The following is a 24,940-nucleotide window of genomic DNA, read 5'->3' as shown; positions in this document are numbered from 1 at the left end:
CCTGCATGTAGCTGAAGCCGAGTTGGACCACACTGTAGCTACTTGTATCTAGCTAGATAGAATTGATAGAATTTGGCTCTGCAGTTTAATGTAATTGTGTAGAGTCACTCATTGAAATTTTTGGAAGTTTTTTCCTACTCGCCATAGTCCTTTCCCAGCAGTTAAATTCACAGTAACATTTTAGAGGAAATAAATTGCTAACATTTTACAATTACAAGCTGGTTTTCCTTTCCTCAGTAGTGCTGCCTGATCAATGTTCAGGCACTTCTCTTGGTTATCCCTGGGCAAATGCCATTTGATAATGGGCTTAATGGAGTGTGACTGTGAGATTCCCAGGGGAAAACGCGTGCATGTGGGCTGTTAGGATGAGCCTGCCAAGGGGTGGACAGGCATGTATTAGAAGAGAAAAAGTTTAAATTGCAGCTCTAGAGCTTGGAGCCAGACTGAGCTGATTGCATGTTTACTGTTTGCGTGCACAAAGGTGAGCGATGTCTGCTTTTATAGTGTGGTGATAGAATGAATATTAAGCCCTTTGTGGTTTGCTTGGTCAGGTATATAACATGGTTTTATAAAAATTTAGAGTCTTACAGCAATATGAAAAAGATCCTGAATCTAAATTGATTTATCTGTTGCATACTTAAAGCTTGCAGCGAGCTGCTAACTCCATCGCTAGATCGAAAACCAAATAGTTTTGTAGCAGTGAGTGTAACTACGCCTCCCCAGGCATTCTGGACGAAGCATGCACAGACAGAAATTATTGAGGTGAGTGCTGAGGTTTAGATTTAAAATCAAAGCTAACACAGGAATCATTTCTTCCGTAACAAATATCACCTTACATTAACTTCTGGCTTTTTGTTTATGATTACAGGGAACAAGCAATCCTATCTTTCTAAGCAGCATTGCCTTTTTCCAAGACTCTCTTATCAATCAAATGACACAAATCAAACTCTCCGTGTATGACGTCAAAGATAGATCTCAGGGAACAGTAAGTTTTCTTTATTCTTGTTGCCTGCCCAGTCAGTATGAAGCAAGGAAATGAGAGGCAAAGAGATAAAATTAGTAACCTCTGTGAAAGAAAACAAGGGCATAGCATCACTGATCATACAGAAAGCAAGATGGGTAGGGAAAGGAGGAACTAATGAGATTGGCTTGGAAGAGTGTGAAATGTTGCCAGTTTTCTCAAACAAGGCTTGTCTGTAGCAAGTTTGGAAACCATGGATCTAAATAAAAAAGGTCCTGTCACTTGTGCTCTTACATTGTGGACATCTTTAGCAAACTAGGTAATGAATAGGGTATAACATCCCTAAACATGGCTTCTAGCCTATGCCAGAATGCCAGAATGAAACTGTCCTTTGGAACAGAGCACCTAAATTCTGGGAATCACCCTGTCTTGATACATTAGATTTTGTTCAGGGTTCAGGTTTGTTCCTTTACTGGAAAAAACTTTTAAGTGTCAGCACTTCCATGTTGCTACTTGGATTTGTGGGCAATACAGGCCATTTATTCTCAGACTGCTGTTCAGAATACTGTTTCAGGCCCCATGTGTCTGATCTTCCATGGCTTCCTCAGGGGCAGCAGAGCTGTCCCTCTCTGTTCAGTGCTTCATGGGGAAGCTCTAGGGAAAAAATGAATACCTCCAGAGGAAGTAAATTCCTCAGAGGGAGAAAAATTTGGGTCAAGGATGCAGCCAGAGCCCTGTTTAGTCATTGCTTTCAATGTTTCTGTATTGCTTGGCTTAAGCTCATATGTACTTAGGTGCCTCCATGTATATCCTAGAGAAATAAAAATACATACTATCCTCCAGTAGAAGCAAAACTTTTATAAATTATCAAATATATTAAATGTTAAGATATTTTAATTAGTTATATATGGCATATTTAGTTATGGTTTTGCTCTCAGACTTCTATGCATAATAATTGTATTTTGCACTTCACTGCTCTGGTCAAAGCCTTTGGTCACTGTAAAGGTAAATACAATTCTGGAACTCATCTTCTTTCAGATGTATTTGTTGGGTTCTGGGACATTCACTGTAAAGGATCTTCTTCAGGAGAAGTATCACAGGTTGCACATAACACTAAGGTTTGTAATATTTTCCTTCTTTTAAGTGTTAATTCTTCAAAACATGCTTAAGATGTGGTGAAAACCTGTTATGTCATGACTAAATTGAAATGGACTTAATTAAACTCCCTTGTTTTGATATCAAGTATATTCTGATTATCAAAATGTGTGAATACATGCATTTCTTCTCATTGCAAGGTTGCCCTCAAATGTATAAGCTGAGCATGGACTACTGCCTAGGCTGGCTTTAATTCCATAAAACATCTTTGCAGAATAAGGGGAATGTGCTCCTGTTGGAATAACTCATTATAAAGTTATTCCAAATGAAGTTGAAAAGCTTCCTGTTTAAAATGTTCTTTAAGTTTGAAGATTAATAGCCTTTTATAAGTGTTTCCTTGTTGATGAACAGGTCCTCCTCCAAAAAAATCTCAACGCAGAGTATTTGTTGCAGGTCAGCTGAAAGTGACCGTGTTGGTAACATCACAGTTATTGGATGGCAGATGGAGGAAAAATCTGACCAAAGGCCTCCAGTGACAAGGTCGCCTGATACAATTAATGGAAGAGTGAGTATGAGCATTGTACCAAATTCAGAAGAATGCAGATTTATTGTCAGCATTGAAATAAGCTAGGTTGACATCTGCCATCAACTTTCCTGTCCATCTTGATGCTTAGTAGTGCTTTACATTTTCAAAATACTGTAAGGAGTAGCCTAATGGTGGTGAAGCCATTTTGAGTTTTGCAGACTTCTTGGTGCTCACATGTGGGGTTAAAAGTATTGGGAAAATTTTTTAATTTAAAATTATTATGCTTTTGTATCAAGTACTCACATTCTTCATTGGAAGAGACTTCTGGTACTGTTCATTGGTGCACTTGGTGCATGGATAACCAGTTTCAGAGACATGTGGTATTTTATTTCACATTGTGGATTGAAGGTACCATAAGCAAAACTGTAATGAGGATGCTAGGGAGTTCCCAGAATTGTTTGAGAGCAGATGTTTTCAGCACTTTCTCAGCCTAGACATATATTTAATTCTGTGAAGCTTGTGCTTTGAGTATCATGGTGATCATTACACTCTTACATGTGTATTATATTCACAGTGTGCATTAGAATCCCTTTTTATCCTCCAGATCTCTTCATGCCTATTCATGTGGTATCTATAAAGACTCTGGAGCTCATAAGTAATTGAAAGCCTGGATGAAAATTTTGTGGCATTTTGCACTGTGCAGTAGAAGTAAATAGGAATGCTTAGGATTCATTATTCCAGTCTGCAATATTTTTTATCCACAGTAAAAATATTTGAAATATTTATTTAAAGCATGTATGGAGTTGAATATTTATCTGAAATCTTTCTGATGGGTCATCACTGCATATTGTTTGGACACTGAGGTTTCATTCTTTACTATTTCTGATTTTTCTTGGTTTTGTTTTTGTTCAGACTGTGTTGCCAGTTGATGAAAGTTTAACAGAATCCTTAGGAATCAGATCCAAATATGCTTCATTGAGGAAGGATGCACTGCTGAAATCTGGTAAGCTGCCCTGGGCTGTAACAAGTAAGCTTTAGGTGTCAATAAAAGCTAATCTCTCCCAGTGTGCATGCGGCCCCAGGGCATTTCAGCAGATGTTTTATTTGAATAGGAACAGGCTGCTGATTGAGCAGTCCTTTGAGGGTCATTCCAAAATAAATCTTTTTATCATATGCACTATTCGATATTGTAAAAACAGCAGAAGCTAACTCTTGCCATTAGATTGACTGTAGACTGACATTTTCCATGCTATTTCATAATCTATTCTTAAACAATTGTTGCAGGGTGAAGAGAGGGACAGAGGAAAGCAAGTTGCTTTAAAAAAAGAATCTTGCAGAAGGGTTAGTTTTCCAGCAAATGATTGCATGAGAGGAAAATGCACAGTACATAGACAAAAAAAAAAATTAAAAGGTGAATACATATTTAATTTAATTTCTTTAGCAGTGTAGTAAGTCATTTGGAGTGGAGGCTTTTCCTGCAAATCTGAAGAATGGCCATTGCAGAATGACCATGCTTGCAAAAGTTAGACTGGTGCCTGGTTAAACCAAATCTTTACAGCAGGGTGTTTCAGAATGTCAGTGAACTGAAGCCATTTACTTTAAGAAAGAATAGACTTTGTACACTTTAAAGTGAAACCCTAGGCTTAAATAATATGGTTTTAATTCTTTAGTGTTTGGTGGTGCCATTTGCCGAATGTATCGTTTCCCAACCACTGATGGAAACCACTTGAGAATCTTGGAGCAGATGGCAGAGAGCATCCTGTCACTGCACATCCCTAGACAATTTGTGAAGCTGCTTCTAGAGGAAGATGCAGCAAGGTGAGTTTTGGGATGGTTTAGGTGTGCAGTAATACAGCAGTGATGTGGCTGTTACTGAGTTACAAAGGCATAAATATATCTGGGTTAATGCACTGACTACTCAGTGAGATAAGAAATGGCTTTGAGAATCAGAAGAGTAGTTTTAAATGGAAAACTAAACAGAAAAAAGCAAGTAAAAGGAAATGCTGTAGTACAGTAATGACATTGCCTCATTTTAGGAGGTGGGAGAAGGAAATCTGTTAAGCATTTTCTAAGTTTATTCTGAATTTGCTTCTTTTTGAAGTAATTGACTCTCTTCCAGGCAACATACTCCTTTTTGAATGTTTCTTCCCTACATTTGTAGGCTGTGTGTTTTATATATTCATAAAGGCCGAGATTGGAATGTTAAAGAATTTTAGCTTTGTTTTTGAGTATTGGATTTTTATTTTGAATGTGTTTGAATCCAATCCTATAGACCTTAACTAAGTCTGACCTTAATTAAAACTAACTAGTGCTCTCGTTATTGTATATTAGGAGATTGCAGTGCCTTTAGGATATTGTGAAATAAAATCATGGGTTAATCCATTCATTGTAGGTATTTTCATATTTTGAAAATGACAAACTCTCACAGGTAGATGGCAGAGACTTTTTGTAATGCATGGGAAAGCTAACTGAGTTTCTGAACTTCACAATGATTCTTTTTTCTGATGTTATGTTTTTAGTGACACGTGCTTAGATTCTAGAAATTGAATGCTGTACCTTATTCAGCTGTCCTGCTACAATCTTGGTGGAGCAGACGAGGGATATGCACATTTAGTCATGGGTTATTTGTTTTTTATTTTGTATCTTTGTTTCTCTGCAGCTTTCCTCATGGTAGGTTTAAAAGCACCTATTCATGGCAAGGAACAACCATAATACTAAAGAGTTGGGAAGCTTATCCATAATGTGCCATGTATGATGGATATAATTTTAAGGACTTGAAGATAAGGAGAATTTAGGGTGAATGAGCAAAAAGATGTGTCTTTCTATAAGACTGTAGACAGTGAAGTTTGAGGCCCTGGCCATGGAATGTGACCGTTCAGGGGCTCTTGCTAAAATCGTGCAGGGATTGGTGGATGCCTGTTGTAAACAGGTACAGGTTAATAACAGCCCAGGTGATTGTTAATATTACCTTGTACATGTCCACTGGCTGGTGTGGCTCAAAGGTAAATAGGCCTTTGTGTAATTACTGAGAAAGGCTCCCTTGTCTCTGTTCAGTTGAGGTGACCCTCAATAATGTGCACAATCACACTTTGTATTCATAGAGTCACTCAGATTTGACCAAGCACGCTGTTCTCCATTCTCAGTGCTGCAGCCCAGAGGAATGACAGACAGCTACACAAGCACAGCTGTTTCTGTCTTCACATCCTGGTGACTTTTAAAATGTCCTTGGATAATCACAACTGCTGTCTCTGAGATAAAACTCTCCTGGGCCAGAGCCCTTAGAAAGGAAACATCTACTGGGGGGTGTGATATTTAGACTGCCTCATTATATATGGCATCCATATTCCTTGCTGTCTGAGCTCTATGGGAGAAACAAGTAAACTTTAAGTGGTAAGCTGTGCATTTACTTCAGGAAGACCAGGGCTTAGATGCATGGCTGGTTTTGAGCAGGGAGTTTGATGAGGTAATCATAATAGCATCTTACGCAGAAAACAAGTTTTATGATGAAACTGGAAGTGTCTTTTTCTAGGTCACTGATAAATATACTTTATGCAGTTGCCTGTTGGCAAATCAATCTTATGTTTTTCTTGGAAATTTAGCTCTTTTTGATAATATCCTAAGTAGTGTGGTGTGGGAGTTGCTCTGTGAAATGCTGTCTTATATTATTCACAGACAGTTGGTTAAAACTATGGTATTAGGGATATTGAGAGAACTGCAAAAAGAGCTGCTGGATCTTTTTGACAGGTGATTGTTCTACCTTTTCTGGGGCAATGTGCTGTTGAATTGTGTCTGGTGTTGTCTTGTTTATCTTTTCCCCTTCTTCCTTTATTCCAAATAATACACTAATCCAAGAAGAGAGTAATACAAATGTGACATGAAGTACACTGAGTATTTTCTCAGCAGCACTGCTGGGGAATGGTATGTAACACAGGATCGTCATGTGTGACTGGAAACCTGGCAGCTGGGGTACAAGGGGTGTTCCTGTTCATATCTGTGGATGTCCAGTCCTCCTTTATTCTACCCTGAGTGCCCAAAATCCTGGACCTCAGATGAAGGTTTTGTTGGCCCATCTTCAGTCTCTCTAAATCCTTAATGCTTACACTTCTTAGGCTTTCCCTGGCCTTGCAAACTGTTGTGTACTTAAGTTACCAGTGAATATGCTCCTTGTACCTAACATCAGAGATGTGCTAATATCCTACCTAACCTCTGTCAGAGTTTTTAATTAGTTTAAGAGCCACCACAGTTAAGTGTCCTTAAGAAGTCCTCATTTTCCCAATTCACCTGACAAGATGACAGTTCCCATGATTTACCAATCCTCATATAGTTGGAGAGCTCCTGTAGAAAGGTGGGAAGCTCTGCTTATGACCAACACTTGAGGCTCCTGGGGGGAGTATGGTGTATTCTACTTGTGAGGAAGCAATTTACCTCAGAGTAGTGTTCAGCCTGTGCTCTGGGCTGTGCTTGGGATGTGTGTTTGGAAGCTTTTCCAGTCTGGTGAGTAGCTCAGACATGGTAAATTGAGAGCGTGTCAGCTGATGATGGTGCTCTGTTGATACAATGTGAAACTCATTCTTGGTCAATTGGACTATGGACATAAACACCTCTCTTTCCATCCTTGCCTCCCCCTATTTTCTTTTTTTTTTTTTCCCAGGGTTTGTGAACTAGAAGAACTGGGAGAGCTGTCTCCTTGTTGGGAAAGCCTTCGTCGACAAATAGTTACACAGTACCAAACAATTATTTTAACTTACCAGGAAAATCTGACTGACCTGCACCAGTATAAAGGTGATTTTTTTTATTTATAAAAATGTGATTCTTCTCTACCAGGATTGTTAGTGCTTCTCTGAAATTGGGAATCTAGTATGTTTTATGATGAGTAAATAATGCTGTTATATTCTTTATTAATAATTATTGTGAGTTTGCTAATTTTCTGGGAATATTTGTCTTCTGTTCATTTTCTTACTCTGTTCACAAGATGTGAACAGTAGCAAAAAAAAATTGGTTTGTTTTTTCTTTTTAATTTTCTCTGCTTGGCGTTCAGCACATAGCAAATGATGATTGAAGCTTCTGAATGTTTAGCATAGGCACAAGAAGAAAGGTTTTATGCTTACTTTTGTCTTGCATTTCTCAGGTCCTTCATTTAAAGCCAGTAGCTTGAAAGCTGATAAAAAACTGGAGTTTGTTCCTACAAATTTACATATACAGAGGATGAGAGTCCAGGATGATGGAGGATCAGGTATTAGTTTATCTTCCTTTACTTATCTTGTTACTTTTCTCTCCACTATTTTTTATTTCCACTGTCAACCATACAGCCAAGTTTCTATGAACTACTGTAGTAGTGCTACTTGGCGTTTTTGTAGCAACTTATATTTTCAGACTCCAAATCTCTTTACAAAAGAAGAGACAGAAGTATAATTATTGCTGTTCTACAAATGGCAAAACTAGGTTCTGCAGTTAACTGAACTCTAGGTGGCACAAGTTAGCCTTTGTACTAGGGTTGGGTTAAGCTGCTGTGTCCCTGCCAGACATCCTGAATTGCAGTAGAATAAAAATGTTCTGACTGTTTTTCTTGTTCAGCTTGTGGGCTTTTTCTCCAGAATCAACATGTATGGTTATGCAAAATCACTTTTTTTCACATCAAGCTTGTTTCATCATAAATAACCTGGGCTTTCCCTTCTTTTAACAGTAATTCCCTGTGACCGTGGACACACACTTGTCTCGTGTGTCCAGGTGAGGGATTCCAGTAAAGGCAAGCTTTGTATACAGACCAGTGTTCAATACTTCTTTTTCACTGTCAATCTTCTAGATTAAGAAACAAAGGACCTGCATTCATTTCAGGTCTTTCACCTGAAAAACTGTTTGATGGATTTCCAGGGCCTCTAGAACAACTCAGTTTTCCATGTCTTTCAAACCATGGCAAAGGTTTCCAGAAATTACTTTCAGAGAAGTTTTTGAACTTACACAATTGTTTGTCTACATTAAAGATGACAGGTTTTCATTTGTAAGTCCTTTTTGTCCACCCCAGATCAGAACTACGACATAGTCACCATAGGAGCACCAGCAGCTCATTGTCAAGGCTTTAAATCAGGTGGCTTGCGGAAAAAGCTGCATAAATTTGAAGAGGCAAAGAAACAGTAAGTAGAAATACTATTGTGTCAGCTATTATTGTGCCTTTTCTTCCTGGTCCATGCTCAGTTATTTGGAAAATCATTCCATTCTGTTTTTATTTCATTCAATAGTACTACTATACAATATTTTGTATTGAAGATTTTTCAGTGGTTTTTTTTTTTTTTTTTCCAAAGAAGGAGAGGGAAAACTGTTTCCTCCTTATTTTACTGTATTTATTTGTTTACTGATGGACTCTTTCTAAGAGTCTTTTTATGAAAACTTTAATTTTTCTGAATACGTGTTAATTAATTTAATTTAGCTATTTTAGGTGTTGGGTTTGGGCTCTGCCTAATTGTGGGTCAGAACATTTGCTGAACCTCCTCAGCTGCACTACATCATGCTTCAACCCATTATTTTCAGGAGACTTTCACCCCTCTCATAGTGTCCAGGTCCTGTTGCTGAGCTCTCTTTAGTAGGAACCTGCTGTGCCTGATTGGTAAATTCCTTGTTGACAAAATGGGTTTAGTTCTGAAACTGTTGCTGGAGGCCTTCCCGCATTGCCTAAGGTTTATGCACAGATTGGGCTTCTGAATTTGGCCTCTGCCCTACAGGTAGGATATATGACCTCCATGGTCCTGTCTGCAGGGGCTGCCAAGTGACCTCTGTAGAAGTGTGGATGGATGAACTGTAGGAATTGCAGAAGCTGGGAAGGTCACATTTGCTAACATGGCACCCACTCCAGCTCCCAGAGAAGAGAGTGCTGCAGGGTCTGCATTGCTTCTGCTACTGTATGGACACAAGAGCAGCAGGACAAGGAGTCGTTTTAGTCAGGAAAAAGGAGACCTTGATAATGCCCTTCCAAAGAAAGGATTAGTAGGATTTAGAGCTGATAAGACATGGGAGTGACGTGGGAATCAACTTCAGAATTAATTTTGGCAATAGAGAAATAGCAGTATCTTGTGAATGTCAGTCAGATATGTACTGATAAAAAGATTGGTGTAAAAACACCTAGTGTTAATTGTTCAGGCTGACAGAATGCACTAGGAGAGGACTAGAGGAAACTGTAAACTTGGGAACACTGGTATGCCAGGCTCACCCTTGCTGTTCTTTTGATATAGTTATTGCTCTTTGAAGTAACCTTCTTCTGTCAGCATAGCCACTGAAGTGGGCCTTGCTCCTGCAATAGCTAATTTCCCATGTGGATTTGTTCTTTTTCCCCTTACCCAATAATTAAGTTGATTGGAGAGTTTAATTTCTATCCAGTACTTTTCCTCTAAGCTTTTCAGAACTGTTCCTTCTGGGTCCATGAACACTGCAGGTTGAACACTTGATGAACAGCTTTCATTTTAAGTACATCTATGTTATCAAAAAAGCTAGTATAGTAGAACTGAGATCCATCTCCTCAGTTTCATTGTTATATTCAGTTCCTTCTTCTTTCATTGGCATAACTGTGCTTGTTTCAGTCATAGCATTTGCCCAGATCAACTCATGGTCATCTGGCAATCTGTGTTGTTTTGTTTACAACTTCACATACCCACCTTATTGAAAAAATGACTCAAATAAGTTATTTCCCCAATCATACTTTGTTTTGTTTCTGCTTTTGGTATTTGCTAACAATCTGCTAATTTTATTTTGGTTTTTTGTTTTTGTAGCAGTTATGAGGAGTGTTGGTGAGTTTTCCGTTTCTGAGAGTTCTATAGAGGGTTTCTGTTTTCTGGGTTGTTTTATTTTCCTTTTGTTTGGCAAAGATCTGGTGTGTTTTAAAGTGTGCAGGGCTTTTTAATGTCATGCATCATGGCATCCCTAATTGTGCTCTAAGTAATTGTAGCTGCTTTGTAGAACATGATGTATGAGTGAATTTCATTTCATCTGCAACGTTTGTTTGCAATGAACAGCTAGTTTCCTGGCTCTCGCTGATCATAAGTTAAAAAACTGAAAATCAGAACACAAGGATTTTATATATTTTCCTTTGTTATTTCCAATGAAAACTATCTGGAATGAGAAACTTTTCTGCCAGTAATGGAAGATAATTAAGATAATTTTATGTATTTTAAAACCTTGATAGTAGCAGATTTGGCATGGTGTATATTTTTGTAATCCATGTCTTTATTTAAACATTTTCACATAATACTTTTCCTAATTTTGTGGTGTTCAATGCTGTCAAAAGCAGACATTACTAGGTGGTTCAAAAATGCAGAAGTTCTGCTCTAAATTACTCTTATTAAGATTGAACCACTAATTCACTGAGAATTTAAGTCTGTGTTACAGTTTGCGGGTATAATACAATGAGAGCTGTTCATTTGAAAAAGCAGTTGCAGGTTGGAAAGTAAGTATATGTGAACTTTACACCATATGTTTTTCCCCAATCATCCTAGCAAATGTTTATTATTAAAAATATAATAATTCTAAATCCAATCTCAATATGCTGCATGGCCTTTTCTGCCAACTATGTCTTTATGCATGTTAACCACACTGTCGTGGAAAGAAATTGCTCAGAGGAATTGTCACTAAGATCACCAGTCTCTAGAAAGCACAAATCAAGTACAGGGAAAGCCCTAACAGCTGAGATTAATTTGCTGTATGGGATAGCAGTACTGGGGAGTGGTTGTTCTCTGCCCCTCAGGTGGGTGACCAGAGCACAAACAAGGAAACTCTTCCAAGAATCACTTCTGAGTTACATCCTTTGAAAACAAATGCCTCATCTTTCTTTTGTAATGGAGCTCAGGCAGACACTGGTATTGGGCTTCTCCCTTGCCTTAATATCTGTTGAGGGACAAGAATTGGAATTGTGGCATGATTTTGAAGTGTGCCCCACACAACCCTCGTGTCCTACCTCACAGATACGCTTCAGAAATGAACAGCATTGCTCTAAGGGTAGCAGAGGAATTCACACTCCTTGGAAGTCATGATCTGTGGTAACTGTTCCTGAAAAAGAAACTCCTCTCCATGTAACCTCTCAGCATGGCTGTCTCCATTTAACAGTGCTGAGATGGGTGCAGACAGTAGGTTCTTCTGTGCTGTTACTATGCTGAAGCCATTCATGACTGGAAAAAGAAAAGAAAAAAAAAGATAATACACAATTGGTGTCCTGTCATGCTTGATGCCATGTTGAGAATGGACATCATGCTTGGCACAGCTGGAGATGATGTAAAGGCCTGGTATTTGGGTACCTTTCCTACTGGGGAGGAAGAACCCAGCATTTTGCTTGACAAAGAGAGTAGTGGTCAGTTCGTTCTAAATAATTAACTAAGAGCACAACCTCAGCTTGGAGTAATTTCCTAAGTTAAAAGGCAGCTTTCAGGTGGGATGAAATTACCCTTTGGAAGTGCTATTCTTTCTCCAGCAGTTGTAGAGCATCTGTCTTGGATCGAACAAGCAACTTCTGTAGACATCTAAACTTAAAAGGGCATAATCTGTTCGCCACTGTCAAACAAGCAGTCTTAGTGTAGCTGCATTATCCTCATATAAAGATATGTTTGTCCCTAGTTTAGTATATTGTGTGCTAACAGAAACTACAAAGAACAGTTTTGAATGAAGATGAATGTTGATTTTTTACATATCATAAAATTGCTTTTGCTGGTGTAACTTGATTCTGATCTGCAATAGAGGAAATCATATACTCGCAGAAGGACTTTTTGTTAATACAATAGTGTTTGCATTATGGATCTGGGTGGCATTTCTGTGTTAGAAGAAGCACAGATTTTCTTTTCATGATGTTAGTAGATACATGATAAAACATGTTTGTAAGCAAGGCCTCAGTGAAGTATCTGTGTTGTAAGGAGAGGGAGAATGGAGCAAGATGTCTCTGCAAAAGGTGGTTATGTATCTGATGGCAAAATCTGTCACCCACATTCTCACTGTCCCTCTGGTGTACAAACTCTGCCCACAACCACTTGGTATTAGGGATTAGTAAATCTGCACCTAAATACTTTTAGTAAAGGCAGGGAAGTCTCTAGGATCATGTTCCTGCTGTGCAATTGCCCATTGGACTTTCACTGCTGATCACTAGTTTAGGTACATTTTTGCTGTCTGCCATTAATTCCCCAGCATGCCACTGTAATGTGTGTACCTCTAGACCAATTTCCCCCCTAAAATCAATCTTTCTTTTTCAGCACTTCAACAGGTTCCCAGTCTATAATATACATCCCACAGGACATTGTTAGAGCAAAGGAAATTATTGCACAAATCAACACCCTGAAAACACAAGTCAGTTACTATGCAGAAAGGCTCTCTAGAGCTGCCAAGGATAGATCAGCTAATGGCCTTGAAAGAACACTTGCCATCCTAGCAGATAAGGTAGGAGAATAATTCACTTCCCTGCTGAAGCACAGTGTATTGTTTGTCCTGTCTGTACCTTTAGTAAGTTTTCTTGAAACATCTGTTTTACCATTTTCAGTAGTGTGTTGTAACATGCACAGACCTAAACAAAGATTATATCAGCCTTTAAAAGTTCCTGTTTGTATTTATGTTACCTCCTACTTTGGACACTCTTGCCTTCACCTCCTCTTGCAAGTGCAATGTCCTTGGATTCCCTCTATTAATTCATCACATTGCAGTAATATGCATTCTTCACTTTCTTTTATATCCTTTTCTCCATAACCACCTGGGATTTTTTAATGTTCTGAGTCATCTGTCAAGCAACAGCAACTGTGTGAAAGTTAATGAAACAATTCTATATTTTTTCCACTGGTGAAATAAGGAATAATGGTGACACAGCCTTTGCTTGAATAATAGTGATATAAACCAGTTATTTCATGATGTCTGCTAACAAAAAACAGACTGGAAACAATCTTACAGGGAAAAAAAACTCAAATACAGTTTTACTGACCTCTTCTGTCCTTGAAGCAGATCCGAAGGCTCTAAACAGCAGTAGTGGCCAATCAGCTTACCATAAATTGTCCAGAGGAAGGGATGCACATACAGCTTTTATAATAGGACTTCATGTAAATGTATTCTTTATTATAATACTCTTTCTAAATTAATACAGTGTACAGTTGTTCTGTGGGATTTTCTACAACTGGATTATGTATATCTATAACATATTAATGTCTTGTTTGTTGTTTTTTTAGTAGACACACAGGCCAAATAATTTTCATATTCATATGGCTTACAGAAATCCTTTAATACAACACGGCTAAATAAGACAGGGAACAAATTGCATTGATTAGTGAGTTATACCTTCAGCCCTCCTCTTAAATCTTGTTATGATTTCAGACAGGATAATTGGGGTGAAACCTGATCCTTCTGGTGTGGCAACTGTTGTGTAGAGTATAAAAATCATTTAATATAGAATATAGTGAATTTGAAGGGACTAATCAGGATCATCCTGGTCCTGCATTCCCAGACCCACACCATGTGCCTGAGAGCATTGTCCAAACACTTCTTGAACTCTGTCAGGCTTGGTGCTGCAACTGCATCCCTGGGGAGCTGTTCCAGTGCTCAAACACTGCACATGTGTCTGCACATTGTTCTAAGCTTTCATCAAACGGAGGATGAAGTGCAAATAAAGATGAATTGCACACTCCTCAGTGAAATTTTCAATAATTATGAATCTAATATAGTAGCACTGACTTTGGAAATGCATAACTTGTGTTTTGTGTTCTATACTATTTTTCAAGGTCATTATGTAAAGGTATTCTAAAGGCACCTTCAAGCAATAGTTTATTTTACAAAATAAAATGCAGCATAAATTGTGTATGGAATAATGAAAAGTTTTCAAAATGTGGGTCTTTTTTGCTTTTTAGACCCGGCAACTTGTCACAGTTTGTGACTGCAAGCTATTGGCAAATTCAATACATGGACTGAATGCTGCAAGGCCAGATTATATAGCTTCAAAAGCATCTCCAACCTCTGGAGAAGGGGAACAAGTGATGCTAAGGAATGATCAAGATACACTTGTGGCCAGATGGACAGGAAGAAATAGCCGATCTTCTCTGCAGGTGGACTGGCATGAAGAGGAATGGGTATGTTTGCATAGTGATGAATCCTTTGTTCTTTTTATTTCTTTTTTAATAAGCTCTGTAGCTGCTCACCAGATATGCATAGGATGAGTATGTAGGAGGTATTGGTCAGCTGGCAAAGATGTTGTGTCTATGCTGCAGGCAGTTACTCTTGGCATGGGAATACAAGCAGGCTTTAATAAATATTTCTGGATCTCCTAAACACTGGAAACTGTTTGAGTAGGTGTATAGCATTTTTAAGGTGAGGTCCAAGGGAAAGTAAATAGCTTTTCAAGTGAAAAATAGACCACACTACAATGGGCTTTTGCACTTTCCCAAATAAAGTGTATTTTGTGGGTGCTAGCTATGTAATTTACCCTTCCTCTTACAGAAATACTCCTGTAAACATTTAGAACTTGCAGTCAATCACTGTTTTGATTATGAACAGCATTTTAAAACTGTTTGCATAAAGTATTTAAATTATTTTCTCTTCCACACTGCCAATTAAAATGAGAATTGGACTGTAAATTATGTCATTGTGTTAAATAAACAGAAGTTAACTAAATCTCACAAATAGTCAAGATTAATTAAAGCAATTATTAATATTGGGAAATACCAACTTTTAAAAGAGATTCAATTCATTTTGGAAATGATTCCTTGCTAGTTGTAATTATTTTGGCATACGTTGACTTACAGTCAAAGTCACAGTAATACGATACAAATAAAGATAATTCAGTATTTAGACATGACTATAATATAGTAATTTTTTCTGAGTTACAGATGTTCATTGAGTTACCGAGAAAAAAAGATGTGTGATTATATACAATTATTATGTCAAACATGAATTTCAAGAGTAAACAATAGTGCCAGCTAGAAATTGGAATAATAGGGCAGGAAGAAGAACTTAAAATTGTTTGGCAAGCTTACACAGAAAATAACTTTGAAATTTACCACACAAGTCATGTCACTAGATATTGTTGACATCCTGGTATATGTTATTTATATACCCATAATTTGTGTGTGCACACATGCAACCACAATAGCCCAGAGGATAGTTTGCAGAGGAATTGTGACTAGAATCACAGGAGGAAAGGTATCGCCAAGGGCTTTGTTACCCAATGTCTCTCTTGGTTTTAAACTGAGAAAGAAATGTTTTCTTTTCAGGAGAAAGTTTGGTTGAATGTTGACAAAAGTCTAGAGTGTATCATACAGCGAGTGGACAAACTTCTCCAGAAGGAGCGCCTGCAGAGTGACAGCTGTGAAGATGTTTTCCAGTGTGACGTCAGCAGCACTAGTAAGAAAGGTAATCGGGACAGTCGTGCCTACTGGATAAATCCAGAAGATTTAAATGAGACCTCATCATCCTCACCACCTTCATCATCCTCACCACCATCTTCATCCACGCCATCCTGTGCATGCCATTCTCTCAAGACAAGTGCGTATGCCAGACACTGCTTCTCACTGCTGCTCTCTTCCTGTGTGCTGGCATCATTCCTAAGCCTCCCCTACTCCCTCCATGTGTTTTGAACTCAGTGGTAGTGTTAAGCACTGATGTCAGGCAGAAAGAGCTGTTGGTGTATTGGGAGCTGCTAAGCCCATTACTTATTTTAAAATCTTGATCCCACTGAAATCATTGCCAAATCCATTGATGACAGTAGCACTTGGTTTTCACTCTGTGTGTTTTAAGCTAATAAAACAGTTGTATGGGTAACAGCCACCACCATATGATAGACGCCACCTCTGGTAGATCTCCTGTTGGCTTCAGCTTCTTTGCAGCAATTAAAGCTTATTACAGGTAAATAACACATGAGAGAAGTGCAGGCACTACTGAAAAACTGATAGTCCCAGCTGGTCTGCTAAAGCATGGGAGAGGACCCCAAGCAATCCCATTAGATTGAGCTCAATGTAGATGAACCTAACAGAGTTCAAAGCAAATTTTAACCCAAACTGTGGTGCTGAGGCACTCAATTATTTAGACTTCTTGTAGCTGGAATGTAGGAATTGGCAGTGCAAGTTCTTAGTTGAATAATCCATTCAAAATTTAAACTCAAGTGAGTGCTGTATTGAACCCAGTGTGAAGTTGTGAGCATGTGAATGAAGTAAACCCTTATCAGTTTAGACTGACAGTTTGGCAGCTGTGAATTTCAGAATTATTTCATTTACTTATGTACTTGATTTATTCTCGCATTCTTTGCCTGTGGTCACTCTGATTTGGCACTTAATAGTGCAGGTGGGCAAAGTGAAGCTCTAAAAAGCCTGATCTGTGTTCTCATTTCCTTTGTCCTGTTCTGTCTTCTCGTTTGATGGCCCTTTGTCCCTATGTGTGTCTGTGACTTCATGTCCATCACATTGTTAGTGTTGCATTGTAGTGGAAGGCAGTGCCTTAAGAAAAAAAAGGCAAAAAGGAAGTGAAAATAAAGGTTAATATATTTTTTGTGTAGCTTTGCATGTTACCTATAGTTTATTTAGTGTCTTAGACAACCATATTTTTCTGGATTAGACTGACAGTTTTCTGTATTATTAAAAAACAGGAGACTAGGTTCTTGTTTCATTAATATCTGTCTAAATTTCTTCTACTGGTTTGATACCTATAAATGGTTTTGTTTGCTAGCTAGTTTACACAAAGATTTATATGTAATTATATGTAAGTTTAATCAGTAACCTTCAATGCACATTCACATAAATGATTAAATGTGGATTTTTAATATTAAAAATGCACAGGAAAAATCTGTGTTGACTGTTATCAGAAGCTTTTCCCAGGACAACTGGGTGCTGAAAACACCTTAGAACAATATTTTTCTACCATTTTCAGTGGATCTTTTAAACTACTTTGGATCTTGACAGTTACACCACATAAAAGTGGAATTGACTGTGTGACCCTACAAAAGATTTTTTTAGTGAAAAGAATTTCTGCAACTTTTCCCTGTTGTCCCTCAAAAATAGGAAAAAAAAATCCTTCTGTGTAACTGACAGAACCTGGGGCAGGATTGAAGGACAAGGGAGGTCCTTTCTCTAAGTTCAGAATCACAACATTTTGGTTTTGTGTATTGAAAGAATTAAAGTTTTTCCTGTTAGTAATTCTGAGTTTTGAATAAATGAGCAGAGAGCAGACAGAAATTATTTTGAAAGCAACATAAAACCAAGCCAAGCAAGATAGTTCCAGAATTGGTAAGAGAGGGACTGTAAAATTTTATTGAAGGGTCTCTCTAGGAATGAATGTTTGTGAAAGAAAATATTGCCTGAAATAGTAGAAGGGAAACTTAAAAAAGATATTTTCAAATGTACTTAGGTTGTTAGCTTAGATATTCATTACTAAAATCACATGGGGACATATAGTTTCTTTCATGAACATGATGGATTTTAATATACTGAGAGGTTTTTCTTCTGATTATCTAGCTGAGATGATTGTCCTGGTGCACACTATTGAATTTTATATTTTATGTTGTTATGTTCAGATTTATAATTCATTGACTAGTGAATCTAGATATAAACAACAGCAGCTTAAATCCTGATAGCTTCGTAAACTACTTTTCATGAGTGCAGGACTTGCTATAACAGGGTTTGTTATTTTTTATTGTTAGCATTGACCTGTAGTATGTTTTCATCTGACAGCTTGATCCTCCCACTGAAATGAGTATGGAATACTCACAAACTTCTCTGGTGGGGTTTCAGCCCTTAACATGTGTTCTAATGTTTCTGTTAATTATGTCAGAAATTGTGTAATGGAATTTTGACTAAGGTGGCAAAGTACTGGTTTTTTATTACTCTTATATTGTGGGAGGCTTAATGCCATTTTCTGTTAAGTGCATTGAATTTACTGCTGATCTTTTGCTCTTTTGTTTAGCAGCCTTACTGCCAGCTTAATCTGTAATTGCAGTAAACCAGTGGTTCTCAAATTATGCCCTGTGGATCCCTGGGGATTGACAGTGCACTTGCTGGTGATCCACAGCGAGCCTCTGAGCTAGCAGGTACTGGCTTTCCTCCAAGTCCCCATCCAGGTGTTCCTCTGATCAGAACAATGGAGTGGAGGAGACAGCCCATGCCCTTGATGCCTGTGGGCATCAGAGTATTTCTGCCTAGCTCCTCTTCACTCAGTGAAAATGTTTGAGAACCCTGGCACTGCGCATTTGAGTTGCTTGTATTTAGACTGTGTTGCTGCCCCTTAATCATGCATGTTGCCCCTCCATTTCTGTGCAGATTGCAGCCCTACTCCAGAAGAATCCGCCCCAGGTACGTGCATTCATGGCTTCTGCTTCTTCTGAAAACTGCAGGGGTTTGTTCATACTTAACAAATGCCTTGCTTTAAGATGGACCATTTTGAAATGGCAATTACAACACCATGTGAGTTACCCAAGCTGTTGAGCAGTTATTTCCTAAAAGTGCAGGGGGTACCTGGTCCTTTCACATGTTCAGATATGGGAGAGCGCTTGTTCAGGGCCTCTCGGATTTCTCCAGCTGATGTGTTCTAGCAAACTGATGTAGGTTACAATGTAGGCCTCTTCCAAATGGCATTGAAGTCTGTAGGAGTCTAAGGTTTCAGACATGCCCTTTCACATGGGCTGTTGAGCTGGTCTTTCTGGATGAGAAGTCAAGCAGAATATGGTGGAGTCAACAAGGCTGATGGAAAATCTCTGTTGTGGGTGCACACCAAGTCGTACTGGGGATTGCAAGTCTCGTGTTTCAGGATACAGAATTTAAGAGTCTCATCCCAGTGTTAACCTTCTTTCTTCTGTCCTTGTCCCTCTGTACTTAATATGAATATACTAAAATATATTTTCAAGGCCTTGGAGGACAGCTGTTTTAATAATATTTTTATTGCTCTGGAGAAGAGAGACCCTTGGGTAAAAAAAGCAAGAATGTTTCCCACCTGACATTACATCCTATAATCTTTATGTATTTGGTTCTCTTAATAAGACGTTAATTTTTTATGATCAGTAGTATATAGTCAGCAAAAGTTCACTGTGTGAACTCATTGGCCTTCCCAACACCCCTACCCTGTTCCAACCTAATTTGAGACAGGGAGTGCAATTTGGTTTTTTACTGTTATTTTACTGTTAATAACAACTGCCACTGACTAAAAAAAAAAAAAATTAGCACAAGAGACACCGCTGTGAAGTAAGTAAAGTTCAAAAATAATTTAGAACTTTGCACACTGACAAGGGTTTGTTTTTTCATGGCCATAATTTTAAACCAAGAGAATACACAGAACAGAGGATTTTTGCTTACTACCCCAGTTGAGTCCCTGCCTTCTATGTGAATGTTGGAAGAAAAAACCTATCTAATAATTGCATTATCTTTGCCAGTGTACTTTGTGATTACCAAAGATAAACATATCTTTAAAATAAAGTGGTGTCAGACTCACTACAGTTTTAAATCTTTGCTGAGTTAGTAACCATTTACATATATGTACATACACTCAATGAGATGATGATGTGCTGGAAGGTATTTTCAGCTCTTTTTATTCTCACTTGCTTAAGAAAAGCTCTTAAATGCAGTAAGAGAAACACTGTTAGTTTCATCTGTATTTTGCTTTTTAAGTGTTCACAAGGCCATGGTATGGCATCTGACTAATTTTGAGATAAAATATTTAATAGAATTTAAAAGACAAGCTGTGGTTCCTTGCCCATTCTTATGATGTTTTGTGCTTTTTTTAAGGCAATGAAACAGAGTCAAACAACTTCCCCTTTGTGTAGTTTGTTAGGTTATCTATCTATGACATAGAACAAAATCCAAAATGATAGTTCTGTTAATCTTGCCAGATATGCTTCTGTTAGCAGACTTCCAGAGTTCCCCTCTTTGGCTGGTTATCAAAGGAACATTTATTATTACTGACTCTTAGTTCTGCCTCTGAGTCAAAATCCCAAACAATTTACTTTCAGGGATTTTAAGTGTCTCATTCATGCAGGTTCTGGTCTGTTCGTTGCCTTGTTCCTACAGCCAGCTAGGGTGGGAGTTGTGTGTGTGCTGTTAGTGAGCTCTGGTGCTTTTAAAAAATAAAATATACTGTCCTGCCATTTAAAAAGAGAATGACTTGGACAACTCAGTTTCACTTGTGTGCTTCCTGTGCAGGACCTTGAACAGAATCCCTCTGGGTCATATCTTGTGTATTTCAGTGGAAGAAAAGCTCCAAAGTACTTCCAACAATCTGTATGACTCCTATCTAATTCACTATGTTTAATATTTCTTGTTATCTAACTTAAAGCCTTTAAAACTGCGGAGGAGACAGGAAACACTTAAAAGAGTACCTACATTAATTTCTCACCTCACACCTTATTATTCTTAGCTGCAAATAGATGAGATGAGCATCATCCTGCCTCACTGAGGTGCAATAAGAATCAGTAAGGTGGAGAAGCAATTGAATGATACACCTATGAGCCTAGAGATTCAAAAAGCAGGATGTTTGGGAGGAATCTCATTGACAGAAATGGCACATAGTCCCTATTTCTGTAATACAGTGGGCCCTTTACTGTCTGTCCATGTATGTGCAGTGAAAGGGTTTGTTTGAACATGAACATGCAGTTATATACACTTCTGTATATAGCTGTTCATGTTTCTGTTATGATTTCCAAATCAGCTATTGTACAGCCTGTTTTGTGGGCACAAATTCTGGTAACTTTTACATGGCCTGGGAAGTCATAAAAGCTTTACAGAGTAAAATTCTCCATATTTTCCTCATGCAATATCCCTACTGTAGGGTTACTTAATTATTACAAAGCAGGGAATAACCATCCAGCCAAAATAAAATGAGTTCTAAATTATCAACAACTTTGTCTTGCAACAGGAAGTTTCTTCTTAATGTGTGTTTGTTTCAAATAAAGTACTTCCACTGCTGCTAATTTTTTTTTTTTTCAACCAGGTGAATGGAGTGAAGCTCTTTATCCCTTGCTGACCACACTCACTGACTGCGTAGCCATGATGAGTGACAAGGCCAAGAAAGCCATGGTGTTTTTATTAATGCAGGACAGTGCCCCGACAATAGGGCTCTGCCTGAGCCTTCAGTATCGCAGGGATGTTGTCTTCTGCCAGACTGTAAGCAAGCAAATATGCATGATTTGATTTCACTTCCACATTTGATGGGGTTTCTATGAAATATGAAAGATTACTCTTTCCAGAATTTTTCAGATCTCTTCCCAGGTTTGACACTGATTTCCCCTCACAAGCTGTGCCATCCTGTTCTTACTTGTTACTTACATGCATTTGACAATTCATAAATTGTCCCCTTGGATATACAGTCATTCACTATTGAAAACAAAAATTATTCCAGAACTAGTAAAAATACTAATATACTAAAATATACTGCCTTTGCCTTCCAATGCCACCAAACCAAAGCAGAAGAAAGATGTGAGAGAGAAGGGCAAAAAGGTCTGTGAGTAGCAGATGTACTTCCTCAGTTAGCTTTTGTTGTTTTCTGCATTGAGAAAACCAGCAGGACATATGGTGCCTAAGGACAGAAGTCCAGCTGCAGGAAGAGAAATTAGTTCTGGTTTTTTTTCCAAGAAGTTCTGTTTCTGGACCTGCTGGCATCTCTTGTGTCAGACGCTGACTAGCAGATGTCTGCACTAAAAAAATTTCCACTGCCCACAGAAAAAAAATTCTTCTGCCCACTACACTTCTGTAGTGTATCTGCTTTCCTGTTAAATCACTATCTTGTTCATTTATTTCAAACAGTTTATTTCTTGGACTTAATTGGCAGGGCTTTTGTCCCATAATATAATATTAAAAATGTAAAGCTAGTGACAGGATGAGAGGAAATGTCCTCAAGTTGTGCCAGGGGAGATTTAGAGTAGATACTAGGAAAAATTTCTTATGGAAGGGGTTGTTAAGACCCAGAGTGGGCTGCCTAGTAAAGTCGTGGAGTCACTGTCCCTGACGTGTTCAAAAAATGTGTGGATATGTCCTCAAAAAAGTTGAGGACATGGTTTAGTGGTGTACGTGGTGGTGGTGCTGGGTTGGACTTGGTGATCTTGGAGGTGTTTTCCAACCTTAATGATTCTTTGATTCTATGACCTCATAGAGATAAAATCAGGGAATTTTCCTATATAAAACCCACTTCATAATGCAGATAATTTTTCAATTCAATCCTTTTAATATGTTTACCCATTAAGATCAGAACTTTATTCTTTTCTATTTAATTCTATAACAAAGTCATACACCTGTATATATAGTATATGGCCATCACCTGGGAAATTCCTTTGTGGACAGTGAATTAAAACTATTATTAGAATTAATCTTAGGTGATAGTACTGACCTTAGTACTAGATCTTCAGGATCTTGTTCTGAATATCTTGAAACACCAGAGTTTAAATCTGCATAATGCAAACAGATACTGCATTTTTAAGCTTTCTCAAATGTCATTTTTGAAAAGCAGTAATTTATTCATACTATCAAAGTTCTTGGCCTGGAACTAGCTGTGTTGCTTTTCTGTCTAAAACTAAAACAATTTTCTAAGGAGCAACTTCTGTAATTCATAAGTAGTAGACCCTACCACAAGTGATTGTGTTCAGAAAACAAGAAGGTGTGAGATCTACAGCAGCCCCATTTTGAGACAGCTTGTGAGATGAAGGCAGTGTGCCCTGAATCTGATTTTATGAATGTTTTGGGTTTTCATTGGTTGGCTGTCTTCAGCTGCAAGGAAAAAAAGATGTTTAAAGGAAAAGAGTATCTCTGTGACAGATTTTATTGCACCTCTTATACATGCTATCATTTTTGTTTGGGGCTGAAGAACCTTTTTTATTTTGAATAATTTCATTCTTGTCTGTTTCCTCTCTCACAGCTGACAGCTCTCATTTGTGGTTTCATTATCAAGCTGAGGAACTGTCTGCATGATGATGGATTTCTAAGACAACTCTACACCATTGGCTTGCTGGCACAGTTTGAGAGCCTGCTAAGCACTTATGGTAAGGGCACAGGGCCAGGGTCTGCAATTAGCTGTTGAGTCAGCAAATTCTGCATTAAATTGGCTACAGCAGGATCTGAGTGTTTTGGATAATCTGCAGCTCAGCTAAAAAATTATTTTGAAAACTAGAATGCAAAACTAGATTATAGTTGAAGTACTTAATTATCTAACAACTCTGAATTTCTTTGCACTTGAATTGCTTGAATTTCACAGTGGTCTTTGAGGTTTTTTTTCAGAAAATAATTGGATGAAAGTTCTGGTTAGCTGGGAGAAACTGTGCCTAAAATACACTTTTTGAATTTTCTTGAAACTTCTGTAATCTTGCAGCACAATGTGAGACTGAAGAGTGAATATAAAAAGGGAAAGTACTTCAGTCAGAAATGTTTCTTGTTTCTCAAAAACTTCCTGCATAGTGGTTAGCAAATGTTTTATTGGACAAATCCAGAATATCTTACGCAAAGGATATTATGTCTCTGCCAATGCTGAGAAGTACTTGCTAGTATCACCTAACTTGGAAAATCAGCTTATAAAATACTTAAACAACAGTAGTCTGGACTGTTCTAGATAAGTGGTGTTTTCCAGCCATGACATTGTCTGTAGGTCAAAGGGGAGGCCAGGGCTGCAGCACTGCTTCATCTGTGAAACTTCTGTATGGAGTGATGGCCTCCTGTTGTCATCAAATTGACAAAGGGAAGTTCTGCATAACAAGTAATTACAATTCACTTTTTCCTCTTGGATTTAGGTGAAGAGCTGGCGATGCTGGAGGACATGAGTTTGGGAATCATGGACTTGAGGAATGTAACCTTTAAAGTAACTCAGGCTACATCAAATACATCTACTGACATGCTGCCAGTCATCACTGGAAATCGGTAAAAACCAATAAATATACTTTATTCTTGATGAGTGGGAACATGCCAAGGTTAGGGCTTTTCTACCCAAGTTGTAGAAGAGCTGCAGTATTAATAAGCAGAGCAAAATCAACCATTGTCAGGAGATTGGTAGATCTGATGTCACATCCGTGAGGTTATAAATGCTACATTACAGGTTGCGGCAGGTTTGGTTTTGAACTAGAATAGACTTTCTGACTAGAAGCAAGTTGTGGCAGCTCCTCAGAGTCACTTTTGACTGATGGTTGCTTTTTAATGGTTATATTATGTTCTAGGTGTTATCCCTCTTTAGACAAATTCTTGGAATGTAGCTTTTTGATCTTTACGTCTAACAGCTGTGTATTTCTTTTCAGTGATGGATTTAATGTGAGGATCCCTCTGCCAAGCGCCTTGTTTGATTTGTTGCCTCGTGAGATTCAAAGTGGAATGTTACTGAGGGTTCAGCCTGTTCTTTTCAACGTGGGAATCAATGAGCAGCAAACCCTAGCAGAGAAGTAGGTGTCCAGTCAGGCAAGCTCAGCCTTGCTGGCA

At 38.2% G+C, this 24,940-nt stretch overlaps 1 protein-coding gene across 34 annotated transcripts in view; it reads left to right on the top strand.

Annotated features, from left to right (window-relative positions):
• Positions 1–24,940, top strand: part of INPP4A (inositol polyphosphate-4-phosphatase type I A) — a 107,794-nt gene that overhangs the window by 64,487 nt on the left and 18,367 nt on the right. For 12 of the 34 annotated variants that reach the window (XM_085557671.1, XM_085557641.1, XM_085557607.1 and 9 more), the window contains 18 exons: positions 644–762; positions 869–985; positions 2,000–2,079; positions 2,468–2,621; positions 3,495–3,585; positions 4,253–4,400; positions 7,234–7,364; positions 7,711–7,815; positions 8,605–8,713; positions 10,340–10,357; positions 12,800–12,983; positions 14,432–14,650; positions 15,791–16,061; positions 18,824–18,856; positions 21,483–21,655; positions 23,400–23,523; positions 24,265–24,391; positions 24,763–24,903. In XM_085557671.1, coding sequence (XP_085413797.1) covers positions 644–762; positions 869–985; positions 2,000–2,079; positions 2,468–2,621; positions 3,495–3,585; positions 4,253–4,400; positions 7,234–7,364; positions 7,711–7,815; positions 8,605–8,713; positions 10,340–10,357; positions 12,800–12,983; positions 14,432–14,650; positions 15,791–16,061; positions 18,824–18,856; positions 21,483–21,655; positions 23,400–23,523; positions 24,265–24,391; positions 24,763–24,903 — 2,344 coding nt within the window. The remainder of the gene's footprint in view (positions 1–643; positions 763–868; positions 986–1,999; positions 2,080–2,467; positions 2,622–3,494; positions 3,586–4,252; positions 4,401–7,233; positions 7,365–7,710; positions 7,816–8,604; positions 8,714–10,339; positions 10,358–12,799; positions 12,984–14,431; positions 14,651–15,790; positions 16,062–18,823; positions 18,857–21,482; positions 21,656–23,399; positions 23,524–24,264; positions 24,392–24,762; positions 24,904–24,940) is intronic. The other 22 variants (XM_085557787.1, XM_085557767.1, XM_085557777.1 and 19 more) reach the window with 8 other exon arrangements.

This window comes from Lonchura striata, chromosome 1 (genome assembly GCF_050655825.1).
Source record: "Lonchura striata isolate lonStrDom1 chromosome 1, ASM5065582v1, whole genome shotgun sequence".
Classification (NCBI taxonomy): Eukaryota; Metazoa; Chordata; class Aves; order Passeriformes; family Estrildidae; genus Lonchura; species Lonchura striata.
This window is presented reverse-complemented; position numbering and strand designations above follow the sequence as displayed.